Genomic DNA, 26,115 nt, shown 5'->3' on the forward strand with positions numbered 1-26,115 from the left:
TTTTATAAGATTTTCAGTTGATGGATGTCTGAAGAAAAATCTGTCAGCTTTTTTCCTCTCTTTTATAACTTACTTACATTTATCATCAAACCATGGAAGTCATCTAGATTTTTTTTTAGAGATGTTCTTGGAACAGTATCATTTGCTACAGATATAAGCCTTTCTGTGAAATTCTGCATCGCATCTGGGCTATCCTTTTTTGTAAAATCTTTGCAAAAGTTTGCAAATCTCTCATAACAGAGAATTTGACACTAATACCAGTTTGCTTTTTTACCTGCCATCTTTGTACTATTGTTTCTTCCTCTTTTCCTTCCTACAATGATTGGAAAATGGTCACTTCCACAAAGGTCATAATGTACTTTCCATGATAGGTCCAAAAATAATTCAGGCTGACAAATTGTTAAGTAGATTGCGCAATATGTTCCTTGTCCCGGTCTCCCGGATGTAAATACGTATTTGATCCATTATTTAAAAGACATAAGGTTTGATTATCTACAAAATCTTCAATCATCTTTCCTTTTGTATTGCAATAATTACTGCCAGAAAGTACACAGAAGTTATGGCTATTAAAATCTCCCATGAGAATAAAGGAAGATGGCAGTTGAGTAACAAGCATGTGTGTCAAATTTAAATCAGGAGGAATGTAAGTGGAACAGACTGTAATGGTTTCCTGCCGTGTCAATCGAACTGCTGTCACCTGTAGATTGCTCTTAATGTGACTATTAAAGGAGAAAGCACAATCTAATGATAATTGTATCTCCTGTATACACACAACAAGATGACTAATTGCAATTAAATGCTGCAAGCCTCCAACTCCGTAAAATTAGCCCCGACACCACAACAGTTCCATTGGAGCATTTGTCCTAATTCTGCCTTTAGGACATGGGCTTCTACTATGGTGCTCATGGTCTTTCATTTCAACATCTTTAATTTGTCTTGTCTTTGAAGTTTCATCTTTTGATTGTGAAGAGCTTGCCTTTCTGTTATTGTTATTTGTCTTTTGATTCTCAGTTGTTGAACTCTGATTGCGATGAAAGTAATTTGAAAGAGTTTCGCTCTGAATTCCTGTATTCTTCGTTTTTGAGATAAGATTACTGTAGTTAACAGTTTGGGGTTTATCTGTATGCATCAGCTTTTTTGACAGCAGAGGCAAAAGTTTTATTCAAATTGAAAATAGGGGCAGCAGCCACCATTTTCTTTGCTTCGGGGTAACTAATCCTCTTTGTACATCTAACCTTCTGTATTTCCTTTTCTTTGATCCATATGGGACATTGTTTTGAGGCAGATGTTTTGAATGATCACCTGTGCAATTACAACATCTAAATGGTTTTTCACAACTCTCCTTATCGTGGCCTTCCGCAGCACAGTTAAAAGAGATGTATTTGTTGTTGCAGCCATTAGACCCGTGTCTGTACTGTTGACAATTGAAACGCAGCAAAGGGTTGGGTACAAATAGGTCAACTGGAACACTTAGATAACCAATTCAAATTCTTTCTAGCAGTATCGGCTTATTAAAAGGGATGATGTACATATTAGTTTTAATGATTCGTTCTTCTCTTTTGATTTTTATTCTTTTTACATTCATTACTCCTTGAGTCTTGAGTTCATGCATTACTTCTTCATCCACATCATCCACCTCTCTGGTACAGATTCCCTTTTCTGATACCCTTTTGAATAGCAAAAGGGGAAAGCTTGGTTATTGAAAGATCTGGAGAAGAAGCTTCAATGGTTACGTTTATGTGGCGAGGGGGGCGTGGTTCAGCGAAATCTGTAGTGGGAGAGCGAGGAAGGAGCCGATTGGTGTGTAAGTAGGTCAAGTGCAAAATTACGAACACCTGTCTCTGATTGCAGTAATTGGCGTGGGGAGACTGCATAAAAGCCGGCTGGTGTGAGAGAGGAGAGAGAGAAGGACTGGCAACTCGTCCACGGCACGCGAGCCGAGCGCTGACAAAGTGGAATGAGTGTTAGTTGATATAGAGGAAAGAGTGTTATTTTATATAGTGGAAAGAGTGTTCTCTCGACGTGAGTAGGGTTTATGTTAAAACACACACAGTGCATTTTTCTGTTCAGTTTTGACCAAATAAAAGTGTACGAGTCCCAGTCACGCCGACCCCTGTCTTCTTCCATCACATCTACACTGAACCTTCACTACAGTTTAAATGCAACCAAATAATTCTTTAGTAATCAAATTAACGGCTCAATCGGACTGAAAATCCTTCATCTAAACACCTTAAATTGAAAAGATTGGGCTCGATCTGAATGAAATTTCGATAGGATTGAAAGGGGTGGTTTTATTCCACTCAGCATCTGTGAAGTGGAGCAGGACAATGTCCCACCAGTCCTTGTTCTTTCGGATTCTGATCCACAGACGCATTTTTACTGCATGATAAAAGCAGCACGGCACAACGGTTCATATGTCATTGTCTCCAAATTATGGCTAGAAATGGATAAATATTAAGTCTGCTGTTTAAAACATATAAAGAACCAATGTTGGAGAATGGTTTTTATGCACAAACAGCAGGAAACTGCATATCTGTGCTGTGTGCGCATGTTAAAAAAACATCTGTGACATTTAAACGCGCACATCAACCCGATCACGGGTTTAGCGTACATGTAAAAACTACATTCAGATTCATCAATCAAACTGAATTCAGTCCGATTGAAAAAAGTTGTGCATGTAAACATAGCCAATGCAATGATGATACATTTTGCCAGTCATCATTGCTTAGCAAAGGAACACATTTATTTGTGCCTGACAAAAAAAAGTGAGAGTTAAATACAAATATTAATTAAGTTAGATAAACGACAAAGGGCAACGGTGTTTGTTTATAAACTGCAGCTCGGAAAATTTAACCACGTTGCGCGTTAAAATGCGTTCACATGCGCGTGCACGAAAAGAAATGCGTACTTTCCAGCAAAACATCTGTGGGGACCAGTACAATATATGGGCGTGATGGCAATCCTCATTATAGGCGCACATACTTTTAAAACAAGACAATGATTATCTAGTCTCTGAGGCAGTTTAGTTACAACTCTGCAATAAAGCAAAATGGAAAGCAATGTATTGACAATGACTATTGATTTGTAGGCTATATTGCATTTAAAATGTTGATTGGCTGGACATACTGGTCAATATGGATGCACATCCCTCAGTAAATAATAACCATCAAGTATCAAGTATTGCTTTTATCATTTAAAACACAGTGACATGCTATGGCAAGCCATTTTACCTTTTATTCATCACAGGATGCATTTTTGATATCAATAATTCAATTTGTACTATTTAAAATGTTAATTCTTTATACTAATATAAAATATGTCTATTTCTGATATCAGGAATTACATTTTCATTAGTACTAGTTAAAGGAGGGAGGGTTGTAGTGGGAGCACTGTGGTGTCAGGTGTGACTGTGTGGAAATGGCTAATGGTTTACATGGCTCATGGGTCAGGTAGGAGGGCCCCTTAACAGAATTTTGCTTAGGGCCCCACGGAGGTCATGATTGGCTCTGCCCTTAGCCAACGCCTCCTGGGGGTCTGAAAATGATTTGCTGTTCAATTATCTCAGAGTATTCCCAGGGTATGCTTTGCCCACGGGAGGTTGGAATGGCTCGATCCAATCAATCGGTAGGAGTAGGAGCCAAAGTAGGAAAAAAGTAGGAGCCAAAGTACCTTGTTGAAATAATGGAAGCAGCAGCAAACCACATTTCCCAGTGACCAGGATCTCTTCCTCCACCAACTCGGGAAGCAAGTTACTAACGGCAAACGAGTCGTCCTTTTTCTTGTTTCTTATAACAATATAGTGATGATAAGGATATATTAAACTCCGGGTCCCAACGGAGTGATGTGAAAAAAGGGTTCTGCCAAAGCATAGAGGAATGTATTAGTAATTAAAAATAACTGTAACCCTAGCAAGGGAGGCTTTATGGTTGTTCTCTCTTGCCCAAGGAGAAGACCCTAACACTACAGAGGGAAGGAGCATGCCTCTGTTCCTTCCACGGGCTACCATCATAAAGCTGGATCCCGTGCAGTAGTACAGACATTTGAAGCATCATAGAACTGTACAATAAAGACTATGGCCCTTTCCTAAATGGCACCCTAAACACTCGCCGTCTTCCTACGAGTCTGCACTTTCAGAACGTATTGCCGATTTGACTGTCAGGAAAAAGTCTCCTGCGAAGCTCGTTTAAGTGTGGACTAGGAGCACTGAGGAGCAACCTTCTGAAACCTTAAAATGACAAATGAGACACCCAACGCCCTTGTGGACTACACGATTCTGTATAAATTGAGAATCACTATTGTTTTGTTTCAAACTGAGATCATGATTCTCCCACGATTCTGAACAAACAACTAAACTAAATAACGTAATTTATTAGAGGTTCTGACAAAATTCTAATTGCTGCAGACTATTTAAAAATGTTTAATTAATCTTATTCATTTTAAAAACTTGGTTTGAATGAATGATTCAATGACTCAATGTGACCAATGCTGGCAAAATGAGTCAGAATGTGCAAGAGCTCATTACGAGCTACAGGCAAAACAAGTGAAATATGTAAATTTTAGTTGAATTTGAGGTTTTCACAAAAGTTCATTAAGCCCTCATCTAGCGATCTCAATACTCCAAATAGCAGTTAAACATCTAAATATCTATATTTGTACATTTTCTGAGAGGTGTACCTTCCTAAATCTCCTTTGTTTTAATAATCTATGAAAAAAATACAGCTTTTCTCTGCTTGCTTCTCGACGACTGGTGCTTCCCCTCAGCACAAGTTTGGTATCGTTGTAAAGTGCAGGATTCAACTTTGTGAATGTATTTGTAGCGAATTCTTGGCATGAGTCTGAAACAATAAAAATGTGATTATCAAATCCACGCTGATGTAAACAAAACCAGCTTGTTGCTAATCAGTCGCAATAATGCCTTTGGTGATTAATCAAAACATCATGCATCAACATCAAACATCAACATCAAAAGTATAATGGAAGAGTTCATCCTCTTAATAAGTAAACACGGCAGAAATTACATATTTTCAAGCTTTTAATCCAAAATTGTGTCGATATATGCCGTTTTGTAATGGATATATGGGTAATCGTGAGAGTGCTAAGTCGGTGCTTTGCCATCACCCAAACAGGATGATTGTGGACATTAATGTAGCAAATCTTGAACAATGGTTGGACATGGACACAAAATGAATCTGTCATGAACTTTGCAACTGTAGCGGTTTTGATCACTATTAACACATCCATGCAGGAAAAATCATGAATATTATGTCACAGAATTTAGGCTTTTTAATAAACTTTTTTTGCTAAATGTTGCTACATGGATTGCTACATGGGTAGCCCTTAACCAGTGACATGCTTTTCAAACTGACTGCTAAGCAGAAAAATCAGTTGGTTAATGATGTTAAATATTCTTTATCTAAATATTTTCAATAAAGTTAAATATAATTTCCCTTTAGATATGGGTTTTGACTTGGTGTGTGTCAAATTTGGTGTTATTACCAGTGATTTTAAGGTATGATTGCAGAGTGATTTTCTTTTGGAACCTTCAGAAATCTTTAATAGATTTTTCTCAAAATTGACCTTGCTGACTCTAGCGACTTCAAACAGGAGTAGCTCATTCATTGTTTGTCCAATTCCAAGAAATCGTACATAATTTTGAAGGTTTTTTAAAGGAGCATAACATTATATGATTCATGCACTTGCACAATAACAAGCACTTGTTTTTTGAAAATTTGCTCATTCTGACTCATTTAAAGTGCAATATTACTTTCAAAAGGTGATTTACTCTATTTTGTGTTAATATCCAAACTATAAAACTTATCCCAGTACTTCTGTGATCTTTTGAATTATTTTAAAACAGAAATAATCATACTGTGAGGTTGAAAAGACTGTTTGTGAAGCCATTTTACATTTACATTTATTCATTTAGCAGACACTTTTATCCAAAGCGACTTACAAATGAGAACAGTGAAACTAACAATAGGACAACAATATGCATGTGCTTTGACCCTTCCCAGTTTAATCTAACGCAGTACATTTACTTTTTTATTTTTTTATAAAGATAATAGATATAGAATAGAGGATAAAGTGTTAGTATTAATGGATCAAGTGTTGCATAAAAAGAAGCGTCTTCAGTCGTTTCTTGAAAATGGCCATGGACTCAGCAGCTCTGGTTGAGTTAGGCAGATTATTCCACCAGCAGGGAACAAAACAGAAAAAGGTCCAAGAAAGAGATTTTGTGCCTCTTTGAGATGGCACCACAAGACTGCGTTCACTTGCAGAGCGCAAGTTTCTGGATGGCACCAAGTAAATGAGTAATGAGTTTAGGTAAGAGGGAGCAGAGCCAGTGCTTGCTCTGTAGGCAGAAGTCAGTGACTTGAATTTGATGCGAGCGGCAACTGGCAACCAGTGCAGATTTTTGTGAGGAGAGGAGTGACGTGCACTCTTGTTTTATACTTATATATGACAACTGCTTTCTCTGGGTCAGCGTCAAAACAGATCTGAATGTTCCGGTGCGATTTTGTCAAAGGTTTAATAGACAAGCTATTCGCTGTCATGTAGGAATGAGATTCCGTGGGTGTTTGAATCGAGATCGCAATCTTTTAACGATTAATCGTGCAGCTCTAACGCGCACGCATTGGCCAATGTAAGTAAATGCATATGAAGTGTGCCATTTGGGACAGGGTCTATTAAACCAATGGCTTTAGCATGTAAAAGCAAGCATGACACACTGATTCATACACTTACCCCTCTCTTTTTGATGGCTTTTCTCAAAAGACCCACAACATCTCTCCCCTCCACTCCACTCGCCTTAAAACCTTTGGTCCATGACACCAGAAGACTCTGCACAGAAATAAGGGCAACCATGGAGAAATGGTATTCTTGCTGAAGAGTTCCTTATTTTAGTGCATTCTTCCTCCAAATTTTTTTCTCTCTCATCTCACCTCATCTAGTTTAGTCTGCTGGCAAGGAAATGAAAAGGTAAAGCCTAGAGGCAGCTTCTTCTCTTTGATGCCCAATTTTTCAAGGAAATTGGCCAAGCACTCAGCTATGTGATCGAAGAGCTGGAAAAGAAAAGAAAAAAGACAGATTTTAAAATTTAATTTTTAAATACATTGCTTAGCTAAGATTAAGAACCCATTACAGGCAAAAGTGGCCCACACCAAAACGTCCAAATATAGCCCAACATGTTCAATAGCAAACAAATTAGGTGCATCAAAAGTCTATGTAAAAGGAAAAAAGGGAATCTTAAGTTAGTCCAAAGGTGTCATTGTTTTCATCTCTTATGTATGACATTTTTGAAGGCTACCAAATCATAAGCACATTATAATTGTTTTGAAATTGAAAAGCTCTTTAAATTTAACTAAAGTGGAAACAAGCCTCAGAAAAGCTACCGAAAGTGAAAAGTTCCGATGTGGAAATCCAATGGGGACAGACAATCAATATGTCATGTAGTCTCCTGAGGTCATACATTCTATATTGAAATCACAACGCCATAATGCCATGGGGTGTATGTGAGGAACCAGGTGCAACTCATGATTTTCTGACAGCTGGGTTCCAACTATATATTCCACCCTCTGGTCATGCACTCTTATAAAGGACTCTTGTGGCCGAATTGCAATGATTGAAGTCCAAACAGTGAACACATCCACTGCCCAAACTAACACGTGTGTGAGGAAACATTGGTTTAGTTTTACACCAGACATGATTCAGTTCCCAGCCACCTAAGAGACACTTTTATGCTTTTTGATTCAGCACAACAGTTAGCTTATTTAGTTTTTAGCTATTATTTTTATGACAGTTTATATGATTATTATGATGAAAAGTTATTTGTAGTACCTCAAATTTCTTTTTTAGTTTTTTTTGTTTGCTTTATCAAGAATATAAAAATGACTCCATTTTGTCATGGAAAGAAGATATATTAGTAATGCATAACAGCATATTTATACAAATAAAACATAAGAAGATATAAAACAAACAGACATGTCTGTTTTATACATTTAGGTATAAAACCTAATTGAACCATATGAACTGTGTTTAAGTATTAATACTTTTTTTAACAGTGAACAAGTGTAGAAGAATGTGCATTCAAATTATTTTTTTATGATGCACATTCCTTTGGCCTTTACCTAAATTGGTAATTTCATGCAGAGAGACAGTAACACTTCAAGTGAGAACAAAAACTTTCAACACATATTACCTATTGCAAGATGAAATATGAGAAATGTTAAACCATTTAATAAATTCAGATGAATCAATTTCTACAGCTTCACAATCTGTTAACTTTGGAATTTGCAAATGAAGAAGCACCTGTTATACATGTTTCTACAATCAAATATTTGTCTAAAAGGCCATAGATATAAACACCAGATGTCGCCTTGGTTCTAAACATGCGTCAAAACCGCCGCCATCTTGGAACAGGGGTCTTGTCATAGGAAGTAGCTAGGTAACGCTGAATTCATGGATGATGCCGGACTTTTGTGCTGCGTATGGATGTTTACACAAATGAAATCTAAAAACCAGACAGCAAGGGATTACATTTCACAAGATTGTGAAATTTTGTAATTTTTTAAAAATTTCTCTGGATTCTATAATAAATACATGTCTGACCGTTGAAACTAACCAAAACAACTAGAAAATCGCATTCATGACGATTTATGGTGATTTTATTTCCATTAGACCTTTTCCTACATTGACGCTGATGAGGGGTTCCCCTGTTTCAAGATGGCGGCTCTATTGACGCATTCGTTCCAATGAACTGGCGTAGCCAAGGCGAAACATGTGTTTATATCTATGCTAAAAGACAAAGTTAAAGGGACAGTTTACCCGAAGATGAAAATTCGATCATTTAATCACCCTCAAGTTTCAAACCTGTATGAATTTCTTTCTTCAGCTGAACACAAAAAAGGATATATTTTGAAGAAAGATATATATTTTTCCTACTATGGAAGTCAATAGGGCTTATCAACTGTCTCTTATCTGAACATTCTTCAGAATATCCTTTTTGTGTTCAGCTGAAGAAAGAAATTCAAGAAAGATTTTTAAATAATCTATCCGTTTAATAATTTATAATTAAAATAATTTTTCAAACAGGTCCCGAGATAAAAACAGACGCCTTGTGCGTCATGGTTAATTTGTTAAATGTTCATGTGCAGAGTTAGAGTGAGACCCATTTACTTTGTTCTTAGGTGTTAAAAAGTTCTCATGCAAAACTTTCAGATGCATACTCTAAATTAGACTGTCTATTAGGCCTAGATATATGTGGTTGACCAGATTGTTATTTACATACAATTCGCATTTGGCAGATGCCTTTCCCTGAAGCGAATTACGTTGCATTCAAGGCACACATTTTACATTTTTATCAGTTCTTGCTTTCCCTGGGAATCAAATCCATGAACTCTGCTGTTTGAGAAACAGAAAGGTTTTGTAGAACCTTTACCAGACCACACATGTATATCATATCATATTGGTTACTTTGGAATAGGGATACTTCACCCAAAAATTTAAATTCTGTTATCATTGACACATCATTCCTGATGTTATTTTGAAATTTGACAGTTTGGGTTACCATTGACCTCCATTGTCTAGCCAAAAAAAAAAAAAAAACGTCCCGCAGAAGAAAAAAGTAAGTCATTCAGGTTTGGAACAAAATAAGGGTGATAAAATGACAAATTTTTCATATAGGTGATATACTTTATCCCTCTAAATATAATACATCTAATAATGAATCAAGATTTCTGCATCATGATTTCTGCATAAGAACTTTCACATTAGAACTTTCTGTATGAGAATTTTCAAAGACAGGTTTATAAATATGTGCTGAGGCTAGCAAAGCCTAAAATGAGATCCCGAGTAAGAAAAAACGCAAAAGAAAGATTAAAACAGGCTTGCGCACACACTCCTCACCTCTGTCCCAGTTCCCCTCATGATGTTCTCTGGAATGGCATAGATCTGATTCTCCATCTCCACCGTCTGCTTCCCATTACTGGACACTCTGACAAGCAGAACCCGGAAATTGGTTCCTCCCAAGTCCAAAGCAAGGAAGTCGCCCGTTTCTACAAACAAATTTAATGTAAATTTAACTCAAAAGAATAGATTTCGAGAATAAAGACAACATTACAAGAACAAAGGGGTCATAGTTCAAGAATAATCACATAAGAATTTTACAACATTAATATTTTACAAATAGTCTGCTAAATAGTGACAATGAAGTCAAAACATTAGAACAAACAGTATTTTGAGACTAAAATAAAATTTTTGAGAATAGAGGATAACGATTTTAAGGTGATGTTGTCACAGTCTATTTACACAAACAAGTACTGAGAAATATTAATTAACTACATGTTCTTACTATTGGGTTATGGTTTAGGGTTAGTTGCTAGTAATTATGCATAATTTACATATGCGTAATTATGCTGCCCAGGGAGCCCCACAAAATCCAGCAGTTATACTAAATAGCCCCTTGTTGTATGAATAATTCTAATATTTATATTAGTTTGTATGCCTGAGATTTAAATGAAAGTAACAAAAACATGCTATTTGGTTAAATATTTTTTCCAAATATCAGCTTCTCTTACCTCCCTAAAAATGTCTGATCTAAAGTTTTTATTAATTATTCAGTCAGAAACATCAGATGGACCCAATAAAATTGTAAGTCCCACCCCAGCTCGTTAACAGAACCAATCAGAGTTGAGACGGCAGGTGGAAGAGCAGGAGACTGACTGAAAAATGTCGGGGGAAAGAAAACATAAATCAGGGTACCAGAAACGGCATGGAAGAAGGAGATCGAGGCCGGAAGAGATGTTGTATCCCAGTCGATCAAGACGTTCTTAAAGACAGGTTGTATTGCTATGTCACTGGGAATAAGAAAACTATCGTCTACAGCCTGCAACTTTTCATTATCACCACAATCACCCGAATGATTACGTGGTCAATAACACTATTGTAAATAGATTTTAAAAATTGACACGAGTCACGACGCATTGCATTATGCACCTGACCTTTCGGCTATTTTATTACAATCAAGAAAACACGAACACACCACACTGCACTTTAATGAATACATTTATTAGCTTAATTTAATAATATATTACCAGTTCCATATTATCTTCATTAAAAAATAAGACCATAAAAGATTTTATTTATCATTTAAATATAAATGATAAATATATTTAAATATTGACTGCATTCTTGTAAATTTCTTAATGTTTACTTTTTGATTTATGAATTATAACAGACTGATGGGGAAAGAAAACAATTTGCTGTTACTTTTTGAAATTGGTTTTATTATTATTTAACAATTCTTGTTTTTTATTAGTTGTAATTTTTATATAAACATTTAACTTTTAAAATAAAGGTTTTACAACAATATCTTCTGTTATATGTAGGCCTCCATGCTCATCTATTGTACAGTATATGATATTGGTGGGGGGTGGGGGCCAACATCAATATTTTATCAGGGGGTCCCGAATCCTTTAGTTTCGACCCTTCTCACTAAAGCTAAGGTCAGTACCTGGATAAGAGACTTCCTTGGAAAACTAGATTGCTGTTGGTAGAGGTGTTAGTGAGGCCAACAGGGGGCGCTCACCCTGTTGTCTGTGTGGGTCCTAATGCCCCAGTATAGTGATGGGGACACTATACGGTCAAAAAAAGCAGGTAGATGCTGCACATTGGTGTTACTGTAGTTGAGCAGATTCCCTCCTTTCATATGTAAAGCACTTTGAGTGCCAAGAAATGTGCTATATAATGCAACGAATAATTAAAATTATTACTAGATTAAGCGTTATGACTTATTTCTCAATACTTAATTTTTTGGAAAGCACTAAAATGCCGTCACTACATATTACCTCCTTATAACTGGGTGGGCTACATTTCTGAGCACTGTGTGTGTTGGAGGAATTTCAGATTTTTGAAAGCTCACAGTTCTATTTATTAAGGATTTCACACGATAATGGCCTCTCCGGAAATAGTCCTTGCATGCTTTTCTATGCTTAACACACATTCAAGGTCTTTCAGAAAGCATTTGTTAAACTCTCAAGGTGAGGACAGACGTCTGTCAGTACAGCTGGACCTTCTGCCTCAACGTACAATGCCAGTATAACAACAGGCTGCGCCCAACCCTCACCCAACAAAACGACATGATAAGCATAGCCTAAGCAAACTAAATGTTTTGTGAGAAGGAAGTTGCTTAAATCTACAACCATGCAACAGGAAATGTATCTCTTCAAGAGAAAGCATAAAAGTTGTGCAAGCAGGAACATCTCAAACGCTGAATCATGGCATCAGAATAAAGTCTCTGAGTAAGCGGAGATGGCAAACCTCCATTTGGACACGAACCCACCTTGGTCTCATAGATCAGTATCGTTCCCTTGGTAACTCTTCCTAGCACTCTTTTGTGGCTCATACCCACATGACTACTTTTCTGTGTGCAGGCATTCTTTCCAGGAACCCGACAACAGTTATTCTTTTCACACTCTACTTGAGACATTGTCTCATCCCACGTGCAGTCAAACACTCTCAGATGCCAGTGACAGCATTGGGTTGGTGTCAGCAGTCACTGTGAAACTCAAACACATCAACAGTGACGGCTGATAATAACACACCTGGAGAGCTGTATCAATCATTTCTTCATCTTATCTCACAACAAAAATGAACCACTTCCAGGACAGAACAATATGTGATCCACAGGATACTTGCCACTAAAGACAACAATACCTCCGCCCATGACTTGACCCGCATGGAACCTGACGCCAACACATTCCCACAGGGTACAAATGCTTTTCATTCACAATATTCAATTCATTTTTTTACTCATTATAATTAGATTAAGAATTTGTAATAAAAGTTGTTGACATACAAATGCCTTAAAATGGATTTGGATACTCAAGCCACACTTACAAAACATACATGCTGTTACATTACATATCATGAATAAAATTTTAAGAAAAACATTTCACAAAAAGATCTTTGTTCAGTTTGAAATTATAACACAATCCAGTTTAGGAACTACACTGCAGTTCAAAAGTTCAGGGTTAATAAGGTTTTTCGAAAAGGATGCATTAAATTGATCAAAAGATTTTGTATTTCAAATAAATGCTGTTCTTTTGAACTTTCATCAAAGAAACATGAAAGCTGTTTCCACAAAACATATTAAGAAGTATACAGTATATTAAGATTTCAACATTGATGATAAGAAATGTTTCTTGAGCAGCAAATCAGCATATTGGAATGATTTCTGAAGGATCATGTGACACTGAAGTCTTGAGTAATAACTGTTGAAAATTCAATACATTTTTAAATATATTAAAACAGAAAACAGTTATTTTGCATTGTAATAACATTTTACAATATTACTATTTTACTGTATTACTGATTTTTAAAAATGCAACCTTGGTGAACATAAGAGAGCTCTTTCAATACTTCTATATCTTACCCAACTGAACAATATAAAAATATCTTACCCATCACCCCAAGGATTTGAAAGGTAGTGCCCACCTGTGGTTACTCTGCCAAGACACAATGTGAACTTGGGGAGAACAGACTTCATACATCTAAAAATGACCTTGAGGTCACTTAGTGAAAGGTCAAAAGATCAGTAAAGTAAGTTCTGAGGAAAGCTCTTGCATTATAGTTGTTCCTTGGTTTGATTTTTTTTACTTTTCAAATGCATTGAAATTCAATGGATTCAGCTAAATTGGGGCACTTTTTGGAAATTGGGCAAAAAGTGGCCTATTTTACCTAAATTCATTCTACTTTAGTAAGTGCGTTTGTGTTCAGATACCTTTTGTGATTGTAAAAAGCCAAACTTGAATGTCTTAGGCTATTTTGATGATGCTTTTTTCCATCTGTATAGGTCAAAATCTCATTAATCACCTGTGCCGTCCGGTGTGGAGCGGACAAAGGTGGGGAGCATCTTGACAGCTGCAGTTGGGTTAGTGTCTCTGCCCAGTCCTTTATCCATCTCCCTTCTGAACCGCCTGGAGACATCCATCAGGTTCTCATCAGACAGTCGCATGTGATACAGGTACTTATCCACCTGAGAAAACCAAATGAAGGGTGAAAATTCACTACATTTTCCCATTTTCTTTTTTGTATAGGTCTAATTTAATAAATAAATTTACTTTTACTGAACAACACCGATTTACTATTTGGTTTGATCATAATCATACCCTTTTTATTAGTAAAGTTTTTGACAAATATCACTAATTCATATTCTCATACAAATGTACAACATGGCATCGGTTATGATCATAATGGTAAACTATTATAGTACTATTATGATAACTTTGCAACATGACATATTAACTCTCCGCAAATTTTCTGCAAGCATGGAATAAGACAAACCAGGGTTCTCACAAAATGGGTAAGATTTTTATTTTAAATGATTTCATAAAGCACTCACAAAAAGGCATGAAATATTTTAGGTATGCATACTCACAGAACTGGAAATCATTATAGGTATGAGCGTATTTTCCAGGCCTGGATATCGCAACTTTAAAATTCACTTATTTATTTTTTTCACTGAATAACCAAATTACTAATATGTTTGCCAAATTTATATATGCAGTAGGCACATCCCTTCTGGACATAGCTGTAGGCACAAAATGTGAAAGACAGACTCGACTTCATAAAATCTGAGCTAAAATACAACAGCAAAAAATAGTACATTCAGCCTTACTGATTACATTTCGAACAAAGAGTACCTTTCTGTTCAAAATGTAATCACTAAGGCTGAATGTGCTGTTTTATGCTGTTGTATATTAGCTTTTAGCTTATGATTTTATAAAATCGAAAGTCTGTCTTTCACATTTTGTGCCTATGGTTCTGTTCAGAATGGAATTACTTATTAATTAATTATATATATATATATATATATAAAGGGTGCTCTAGGCCACTGTATGACACTGCTAATCACAAAGACCTGGTTTTCTTTGAAGGCCAACAGTAACTTGAGTCCATCTGTTTATTCTTACAGTCCTGATACCAGATGAAGAATCTTTTAAGAGAAAGGGAAGCTGGAATGTTCCGTACTAGATTTCACTCAAAGGTCAAATGTTGACTTCATAAGGGAAGCTCTCAAAAGCCATCATATTAGGATGAAGAAAGAGTCTCTTTAGGCAACATCCTTCCAGATTGTAAAAGAACTGCAGCTCTCTCTCCGAGGTCTGCAGCATTATGTTACAATGATTGGCAATGAAACTAGTTTTGTTCGCAATTCTAGCTCAATAATGGTTCGATTAGCTGTGATGAATTCACCCTGGTGTATAGCATGAAAAGAGCACTGTACTGAGGCGCAATTCATACAGATACCTACAAAAGCATATAGCATTCACAATCACAAATATTCCACCTCAGCAGGAGAAATGGCTTGGTAAATACTACGAACTTATGTAAGATGTGAAACTCATAAGGCTGTTTCTATAATATGACATTTGACACCACAAGGCGACAGAATCATTCACACAGCTGCCCACGGTAAGAAAAGTGCCAAGATCACATGGTTAACGAATCAACCGGTTGCCTAATACACAGGGTTCAACAGGGCTAAAGGTTCCCCACAAAAACTGTGCCTGATTCTAAAGGGCATGAATATCACAAATATATTTCTTATTGATTATTTCAAAGAACAACAAAATTACACAATTTATTTGAAAATGAATGAATAAAGAAGCTTGTTTGATTAAATATCATGTACATATAAAAGGCAAATGACTGCGGAGGCACTGATACAGTCACATGCAGTACAATCTGCATTATGGAGTCAAACTTTTGTAAGTCCAGGCTGCTCTCAAGGTCCTGTCCTGTACATACTGTATGTAACAGTACACAGTGCTATGATAAACGAGTTTATAATTATCGCGTTAAGACAGAGATAGACGCTATTATATTCTGGTTTAAACTTCAAGAGCATACACAGCATTGCAGTTGTTACGTTTGATTCATTTTTGTGAATCAACTCAAACTATCTGCTTAAAACAAATCAATTTAAAACTCTGATTCAATGATTGATGACATTTGAAGAGCAGATACATAAAAAAATATGAAATATACTTAAAAGTGCTTATTTAGTGAAAAGCATATCTTGATCATTAATTTAATAAAATGTAATGATATAAATAATTTGAATATAAAATTAATATCCATTTATCTTTAAAATAAAAAAAACTTTTTTAGGTTTTTTTATAGCCTTTTCAGTGCAAAAGAAATAAGTGACATACATCAGATATCAGAAGTGTGAGGTTTAAGCCGCATCGCCCAGATGTATTATTCAGTAGTTCACACTTTTTGTCAGAAAAAAGTCAAGTTAAAAAATAACCCAGGTTATTTCACCCTACTGTAAGTGTTTAAGAACACTGTTCAACAGGCCTACAATAATGTTGAAAGGGTAATTATTTCATGTCTTGCCCTGGGGTCATTTCTTTTGGGGCTGAACTGAGCACCTTTCCAATTACATGCCAATTTCAACACCACCAATTTCACCAGCTTTTGACTCCAATGCTCACAAGAACAGTTTAATGAGGTTCAGAATGTATTGTTAATACAGAAGAAAAGTGAACGCTTAAGAGGCCGGAAACTCTGTTCATTTGCACAAGATGTTTCAGAACTCTTGAACGCAAGACAAGTGTGTAATAACGTGAGGACATGAAAAAGGTCAGAGTGCGTGCATGCATTGAATGATTCAAAAGGAATCTGAATCCCAGTGAAATTTTTACTGCCTTCATGTACAGACAGCTCCACAAATACAACAAAGACAAGATGTTGCAACATAAATAAAGAGCTTAAACCACATTATACAAGTTCTTTTAAAGCTCAACGTTAGACAGGACTCTAATTCACATTACACCCACATTGGCCTCGGACTGCATTTCAAAACTTAAAAACAAGTGAGTTTCATTTCATTAAACCTTTTGTCAACTAAACTTTACTTTTCCTAGCTAATATTGAATGACTTTTACCAAACAGTCCCAAGAGTATTTTTTTTATGAAATTATAATTGTAATAGGATGATTCACGGTAATTTTAAACATTTCTTAATCTGGAACGCCCAAGCACTGATGTGTACATTTCTTGCTCCACCACAAGAAAATAGAAAGAATGTTACAATGATCATATCCCAGCCTTCATAAAGCCTTCTTTTTTTTTTTTGTCCGTACAATGATTGTTAATGGGTTGTAAGTGTTGTTCGAGCCCCACTTAATTTTATTGTATAGACAAAAGCAGTTAAAACATTCTTCAAATTTTTTTTGTGCTCTGCATAACTCACATCTCAGGATGTGAGATGTCAAGTATTATTTTTGATCTGTACGGACCAGGCACCATGGTTCGAAACGCACGTGATTCTCGGATTAATTGCAAACTTTAACCGTCGTAGAGCAAAAGTTTATCATTTTGCATGTAGTTTAAACATTCAAGCGATTTTAAACCGCGGTTTTCTGTTTTCTGCGTCTTAGAGAGTATCCTCGTAAACACAGTCGCTAATGGCTTACGTGAATGTGAACAATTGATAAAGGGAACGGATGTGTATCATTATATTGTATTGGATCCATGTATTCGGTCTTAAAGTGACAGCGGCTTAATATGTCTTCTGTTCATTAATCTTAATTAGCCTAAAAAACAAAATACAAAGAGAATATCACTTTGTAGCTTTAACAAAGATTCATTATATTTAATTTATACAGTGAAGACTATGCAGTGTTATTTTACATTTGATTGTTGAATTTCTGTACCTTACTGTTAGACTTACCTAAAAAACAAATCACTGTTCATTTCATTTGCATCTTTGTTCTATTGCATTTACCTATTATTGTAATTTGTTTATATTTTATATGCACTCCCCTGAAAAAAAAAAAAATCACACCAATCATTCTAAAATTATTAACTCTTTCCAAATAGAGCTATTCAAATCATCTGGTGAAATTGTTTTCATATCGCAATGTCAGTCCAATATCGTGCAGCCAGATGCAAATGCACACATGTTTGGATTGACACGAGGATGAGGAAATGACAGCCCCTCTGCCCCTCTAAAGCTGACTTGGTTTTCATTTTCATAGCAAATAAGTTAAAATACTATAAAAGATCAATTTAAAAAAAACTTGAATAAGGTTTTAAAAATTCCCTTTCGATAAAAACTCAAATGGATTCAGGGTTGTCTATTAAAAATTACTTCTAAAGTGTTTTGCGGAGTAATATAATTTCCTCTGAAAACTTAGAATCATGAAAGCCTAAAACACTTGAGATGTTAACAGTACAGGTTGCACATCAATGAAAACAACCATAGCACTCATGTTTATAATTAAGGCGAAAGTGGGGAGGGGAGGGTTAAAAAAAATTGCCGTATATGAGTGGTGCCGTGTCTGGAGAGCGTCTGTCATCAATTTCTGAGCTTTTCTCTGCATTATTCATAGGAATTACCTCTTTTAATACAATCAATGCGCCATATGACATCACATTACAGCAGATAATTCAAATGTCAAAAGACAGTTTCAGCACAGTTCGTTCACCTCTGCCTGTTCAGCTTTGTGTTGTTGTCCTTTAGACAGTCCTTAACAATACTCGCAATGCGGATCATAGTTCATAACTGGACCAGAGCAAGCATGTTTCAAGTTTTTATAGACATTTCATTCCTAGTGCTCCAAACATGAACCAGCACTGTGTATACGCACATAGGCATATTTCATCATGTCTTCTTCAATTTAAACATATGATATGTCCAAATATGGATACTGATCCCACGGTACATCTGATTATGAATGCTATGACACGATGAACTACTGATCTGATACACAGAAGACAATAATGTAGACCGAAAATTCAAAGAAGGATGGACAAAAAAGTAACTAAGCCTTCATTCTTTCTGTGTTAAACTAATGTGTGTTATTTGTTCAGAGATTACAGTGCTCATAAATGCAATGAAAATATTATAATTTTTCATATATACCAATAACTCTGGAAAGTTATAACGCTGATTTGATGATATTTCTAAGAATAATTTATCAAAACATTTGATTTATTCATCATGAAATCATGATATGTTAGTAGTCCTACTAATAAGATATTTGTGAGTTTGCGACATATTAAAATATGTTTAAGAGATAGCCTACTCTACTCTTGCATGAGGAACATAGTTTGTGTTTGATTCTGGAATGTTCTAATCGGCATTGTGTATATCATCTGATCCCAGGGACAGTTGAAAATAATAAATGCTTATATAATAATGCTAATAATAAAAAAACTTTTAACCACAGTATAGTAATTTCATGCAGTTTGTTGTTTTGTACAACGATCCCATTCATTTGGCCATTTGTTGATAACGTATAAGACAAGTCCATTTCCAACGTTGATAAGTAAAAGCTGACTTGGCAGACAACTATTCATTCAGTGCATTTTCATTCACACAGCACTAGTTAACCAAACAAAGGTGAGTCAGTTCAATAAGAATACAGTTGATAGTCTTGTTTAGAATCAAACAGTAGGCTATATAAAAAAGAGCTGTCACCTGTAATCTGCTAATGTGTGAACAAACACAAATTAAGCTTTGGCATATATCACAATTAATTTGAAGGCATAGGCTATTTAGAAGTGCATGAAATATATCTTGGTAAGAAAACATCTTGTCAATTTCGGAGTTGCTCTGACGAGTATGAGGACATCACATAAAATTAACTAAATCACAGTTCTTCTTTTTTTGTTTTAAGTGTGGCGATGTAAGTATACTTGTCAGAGGTCACTGCTTTTGTCATAATGGAATTTACTGAAGTCGCGCTCCCTGGAGGTGACACACGTGACTAGCAGGGCGCTCGAGTCTCAGGTTACCAGAGCAACACTCGCTCAGTTAAAGGTACGTCGTGGCAGGAAGCGCAACGAAAACTCGCCCAGCTAGTTTATCCAATATCATTTTTGCCTTTATTGTCATTGTTTTTTTAATATACCATTATTTCAAACTGGCAGGCATACGGTTATGTTATATACTAAAAATATAGCCTATATTATGGACACGAATATCATCTAATGTTATTATTGGTGTGGAGCAGCTCCCAACTCCCAAACTACATACTCTTCATACTTCAAAAATGCGGAAACTGAAGTTTTGCGACTGTCGCACGAAACTCATGCGGTAAGGGAAATAGGCTACACGATGTGGGGGGAATTTAGAATAGGAAATCAATAGCCCTAACGGATTATTCAATAAACTACAGGATCACAAACTCTGTTATAAGTAGGATCGTGATATTAACATTATCTTGAGTCAAGTGATGTAAAACTGACCTCGCTGTCACACACACGTGTAGTAGTAGGCTAGATGCGAAAGGATGTGCAATTAAAAACGTACAATAAATAAACCAACCAACTAACAAACGAACATTGTAGCCTAACTGACCGATAATGATCTTCACTCATCCATCGGCCTGATTAAGTCAATATACACTGTGAGATGTCGATAAGCCGGCTTTTAGAGCGAGCCAGCTACAGTATGCTACTTACTTTCTGGACGTGGTCATGATGAAGCTCAGTGAAGTAGTATGCCAGTAAATGAGAGGCGATCATCGTCTTCTGTCAGCTTGGGGTGTCTTAAACTTCTTAAGTGTGTTGAATGTGATCTGAACTGATTGTAAGTCACTTTGGGTGCGAGCTCATGTTCTTCAAATTTCTGAAACTCTTTCTTGGACTTGCGCTATCCGGTACAATGATGATGCAAAGTGATGTCACTATTAATTCCACCCACTTCACACTAGTAATTTGAGTAGTTTTACGTCACTGAGAATCATGCTGCTGATTGGCCGCAAAGAAGGCGTGTCAAACTTCACAGACTCCGCGACCCCCCCCATCCCCCCCACCCCCCCCCCCCACCCCCATTTTTTTGCAGTTTGATCAAGTCATGCAAAAATTGCAATTTACTTAAAGATCATTTGTCAGTGAAAGCTCAGGTTAAACCGTAATGGGATGATGTTTTTATGTATTTAAGAATAAAGGAGTCTAGGTTTCAGCACGAGTGCTCTTCATCTGAATTAGTTAGTTTTGTCTGTAGGCCTATATGACACAACCTAGAACTAGATGTGCAACTTGACACGTCTCCTTGTATGACATAATACAGCAATCGTTTCATTATGACTTCTTTATTAGCAACAGTGTCTTGACTTCAAACTTTGCAATTTGTCCCCCTACACATTTGGGAGTCTAAAAGATTTTTTCCATATAGCTCAGACGTGATATGAACTAGAGTTCAGAAGGTCAGAAATCACTGAAAATGTGTAAAAAAAAAAAGAAAGAAATTGTTTTATTAAAAACCACGTGACCATATTTTACAAAAAAAGCAGTCATGGTATTTTTTGGCAGATTCTAATTAGAATATTTCTAAAGGAAATAATAAATTCTAATTCTTTGACAACATTATCCTGTATAATATAATATGAGATAATATAATATAAGCAACAAGAGTGTTGTACAAAAGATAGTATTTCAAGTGATTAGTGTTGTCAGTACTACTCCTTTCACTAAAGCTCACTTTTGAAATACCTGCAACACCACTTTGCCTGCCAATTTGGGTTAGTACGATTATGAATTCACAGAATGTCTTTGGAGAGAGCTGGTCCTGTTATCAGATAAGCATGAATTGAGTTCCTGACATCCCACAGGCACATTACTGTAAGAGAGCAGCTGATCAGATTCCAAACCCACGTTTGTGCCTCAGTTGTTCTCAAAATCATAACTGTGAGGACAGTCTTTTGCATGAACAATTGTGAGCACATGCACCTTTTGAGCTGTTTTCCATTTTTGACCCGCATAGGCAATGCAATGCAAGTTTATTTATATAGCACATTTCATACACAATGGTAATTCAAAGTGCTTTACATAGAAGAAATTAAAATAATCAAAAGAAATCAGAATAATTAAAATATAAAATAAAATACAGTACAAACAGTCGGACGAACAGTGGTACAGAGCTCATTCAGTAAATGCACAGCTAAACAGATGTGCATATAATAAATGTTGTTTTTTGTTGTATTTTTATTTAGTAATTTCTTCTCGATGGTATTGTCACACTGCTAAAAATGTTGTGATGGAAACAAAACTGTTCATATATATAGGCTGTATATTTAGATAAATATATATATAGGCCTATATATATATAAGCTGTAAACTGGGGTAAAGGTATCTTTACTATGAAAGTCTTCTGTGGCGAATGTTTTCATAACACTTCTTCTTCTTGTTTACATATAAAAAATTAAACATATTAACAGCTAAAAACAGAAAATAAAAATCAATTTGAAGTCTTTCACAATTGTATTAGGCATTCAAAAAGTACATAAGCCCATTATAGTAGTGAATTATGGAGATAATTACTGATTACTGTCCAGCAGACTGAGTTAGAGACATTGTTTGCTTCTTTTTTTATTTCATTTTATTATGTTCAAAACCAAATGTGATAAGAAGTGTGATAAGAGTTCTTTGTTATGGGGAACAACAGCATATAATATACACTGAATCAAATTCTTTACAGAAAGGTTATGTCAGACAGATGAACGACCGATGTATGTTGTAAGATCGATGGACAACTTTATCCACTCTCAATCTGGTGATTCTGTGATGCATCAGGTTATCATTCATAGCCTAGGTGTGGTTTTATGCTTTTAACACATTGTTGTAAAGTGCTTTGAGCATCCAGAAAAGCGCTATATAAATGTAACAAATTATAACAAGGAAGTAATGAAGATGAACAGGATGTTTACATTGGATTATTTTCATACTTAACCAAGATGTTTAGTTATTTATAGAATTTTGCTAGGAATATTTTGTGGATTGTGATTAATTCACAGTTTTATACATCTTCTCTCTGAAAAAGGATAATGTTTTAAAAGGTATACGATTAAGTAATGCAAACAAATGACTCACCAGTATGATGCATTTCAACTTAACTGGTTCATAAAGGATGATTTCTTACAAAAGAAAGAAGGTGATAAACAGTATGTGTTCAGTACATTGCCACTCGCTCAGACAGAAGGCTAATGAGCGTATTTGTACTGTAAGTGTTTAATTATTCTCAGTGAATTATGTTTATGACCAGTAACACTTATGTTGCACAGTTTCACTGAGTCAAGAAGTGGGGATGGATCTGAAGTAGTATCTACTGAAAGGGACGAAATGCAATAACAACAGAAATATGAATGATGATGCAATGTTTATGCAAATGCAATCTGCTGCAGTGCATTCATGCTTGTATTTTGGTATGCTACAAAATGTGACCTGACAGACATGAACAGCTTTCAGAGGTTTCCTACATTGTTGTTGCTGTTGTTCAATGTAAATTGAAACACTGTTGTTGAAAGTTTGAAACAAAGGAGAAGCTAAAATGAGTACGACGGAATCGAATTCGTACGAATGACCTACCCCTGACCCCGCCCCTAAACCTAACTGCCACTGGGATTTAGACAAACCATACGAATTCGTGCGAGTGAGGTCGTACGAATTCATACGAATCAGTCACATTTTACTCTCTCGTACGAATTGGTCATGAGATAGCGTTGGAACTTCCCCACATGGCAATTATCAGGGCTTGGATTAAGAATTCAGAGGCCCCTGGGCACAATGGCCCTCATTTATCATTCTTGCGTAGAAACGGGCGTATATGTTGGCGTAAGATTATGCTTACACTCCTCTCACCGCCTGATTTATGAAGCTGTGCGTACCTTTGAAATCCAGGTGTACGCAATACCTGCCCTTGATAAATGCCGCGGCTGAAAACGATCGTCATTAGAATAACATGCCCCTATATATTCAAGTCTCCGCTTCCCCCACACCCTCATTTTACGCCATGGACACACGGAAGACGGCAAAAAAGAGAAACTTCTCCGACGTGGAGATCGATACCATCACCAGGGAAGTGGAAAGAAATAAAATTGTTTTATTTGGGAGCTTAAAGAGTGGGATTAAAGGCGCCCACAAAAACAAAATATGGACCCAAATTACGAGTTCTGTCAATAGTGTGGGGGTTGAGAAGCGCACTCCAGCAGAGGTAAGAATGTTTTATTGCTTAATATAGACCAATAGTGATCAAGTTATGCATGAGTTTTCTTGTTTATCGTAGGTAAAAAAAAGTGGTCGGATATAAAGATCGCCACAAAGTGGCGCGGATCCAAGCCTCCAGCTGACACCGAAAGAGGAGCGGGTGGCAGCCCTCATCGGAACTGTGTCTTTAGAAGGTATCACCGGTGGTGGAGATACCGACGACATTCATGGTAAGAAAACTTAAATTTCATAAACCAATAAAAAAAACACATAAGTCCATAGTTAACTCATTTTATTTAAATTTTGCTCTATTGTTTTGCAGATGATAGCACTGCAGGCCCCAGCACCCTCGAGACATCTCCCCCTCAGCCCATCCAGGAGCCTGAGCCTATCCTTGCGCCCCACCCAGAGCCTGAGCAGGTGTAAGCGGGGGAAGCCGAGGACCATCCACCAGCCTCCCGTGCGCTACGGCCAAGGGTCCTGACGGATGAGGTCCGGAAAAACAGACAGAAATTTGTAGACTACTGGTCGAAATTAACCATTCATTGGTGTCAATAAATACGACATTAAAGCAAATAAATGAAAACTTAAAAAAATAAACCAATGAAATCAAAGTCTGTGTTATTTTAACTTACAATTAAAACCGCCGAACAAGGTCCCGTCTGAGCTGAACAGCTCCTAAAGCTGGTGGTGCTTCCCACTGCTCCACTGGCACTTCTGGGTCTGGGGCCAGCACGTCAAATGGCACACGGTTTATCTCAGCCATGTTGTGCAAGACGGCACATGCCAAAATGATGTTGCACACCTTCTTTGGCGAATAGAGCAACGTGCCCCCCGCGTGTGCCAGGCAGAGCCATCTATCTTTTAGGAGCCCCACGCAGCGCTCCACAGTGGCTCGTGTTCGTGCGTGCGTGTGGTGGAAGTTGCGCTCCTGATGCGTCATGGGGTTTGGCACAGGGGTGATCAAAATGTCCAAAAGAGGATAACCCCTGTCACCTAAAGGGGAAAAGAGAGGTGAGGAAACGAATATATTTAGCAAAATAAATTTACTCTTAGTGCTCACCTAAAAGATAACCATGACCCCTCAATGCACCCTCCTGCAGCCGTCTGCGCATGCTGCTGTGCTCAAAAATGAAGGCATCGTGGGTGCCTTCAGGCCATCCTGCCACAACATTTAATAGGCGGAGTCTGGCATCACAAATAATTTGCATATTGACTGAATGATAATTTTTGCGGTTGATGTATGCGTAATCATTAACCGATGGCGGTTTCAGACGCACATGGGTACAGTCAATTGCACCTATGACATTTGGAATCCCAGTAATCTCATAAAACCCCCTTTTAATTATTGTTTGCTGGGCATTGTCGTATGGGAATTGGATGTAGTGTGGGATGAGAGTCCTGATGGCAGCCAGCACGGATGACAGCATGCGGCTCATGGTGGGTTGGGATATGCCAGACCTGTCAGCAATCTCCTGTTGAAAGGTTCCAGTGGCCAAGAACCCCAGTGTGGAGAGAACCTGGACTGGGACAGGTAAGGCCCTTGACCGCCGGGTCTCACGTTGAAGGTAGGGCTCCAGGTTATTGCACAGCTACAGGAGAAGATGCCTTGGAAGACGGAATCTGCTCATCAGCCATTCATCTGATTCATTCAGAAAATTTCGCCTATCCTGAAATACTCTTTCCCTTCTCAAGGGCGCATATGCGTCTTCTAAAAGCGCCAGGTCAGCCATCATTGATACGGTGTACGGTGGAAATCCAGTTTAAATAGCTGTTTGGATGAGCAGATGACCTCTCACAATGCATTATTTTACAGCACGTGTTTTGAAATAATTAGCATTTAATTTCATATCACGTCACATGTATTGGGGTGTACAATAGTGATGATGTGATGTGGAGTACCATTCATTCACATTAATAATTGCATGACAATTTGTAATATTCTTATTATTATTCTTATGATTTTTATTAATGACGCTTATTGTTATTTAGAAGAAGATTGTCGTTGTTATTATTATTTGTATTATTATTATTATTATTATTTAAAAGAAGAAGAATTTCTTTTTTATTATTTTGTCAGTCTGAATTATTTTTTGGTCATTGAAAGCCTTTCAT

General features: G+C 36.7%; 1 protein-coding gene across 1 annotated transcript in view; it reads right to left on the reverse strand.

The window, feature by feature from the left end:
* The window catches only part of hk2 (hexokinase 2), a 77,830-nt gene extending 57,103 nt beyond the window's left edge, over positions 1-20,727 (reverse strand). The window contains exons 1-5 of the mRNA XM_077241593.1: positions 20,479-20,727; positions 13,870-14,032; positions 9,904-10,052; positions 6,942-7,061; positions 6,745-6,840 (exon numbers count right to left, since the gene is read on the reverse strand). Coding sequence (XP_077097708.1) covers positions 6,745-6,840; positions 6,942-7,061; positions 9,904-10,052; positions 13,870-14,032; positions 20,479-20,541 — 591 coding nt within the window. The 5' untranslated portion in view covers positions 20,542-20,727. The remainder of the gene's footprint in view (positions 1-6,744; positions 6,841-6,941; positions 7,062-9,903; positions 10,053-13,869; positions 14,033-20,478) is intronic.
* Between the last annotated feature and the right edge of the window lie 5,388 nt (positions 20,728-26,115).

This window comes from Siphateles boraxobius, unplaced genomic scaffold (assembly GCF_051911475.1).
Source record: "Siphateles boraxobius isolate OS27281-9 unplaced genomic scaffold, OSU_SipBor_1 24, whole genome shotgun sequence".
Classification (NCBI taxonomy): domain Eukaryota; kingdom Metazoa; phylum Chordata; class Actinopteri; order Cypriniformes; family Leuciscidae; genus Siphateles; species Siphateles boraxobius.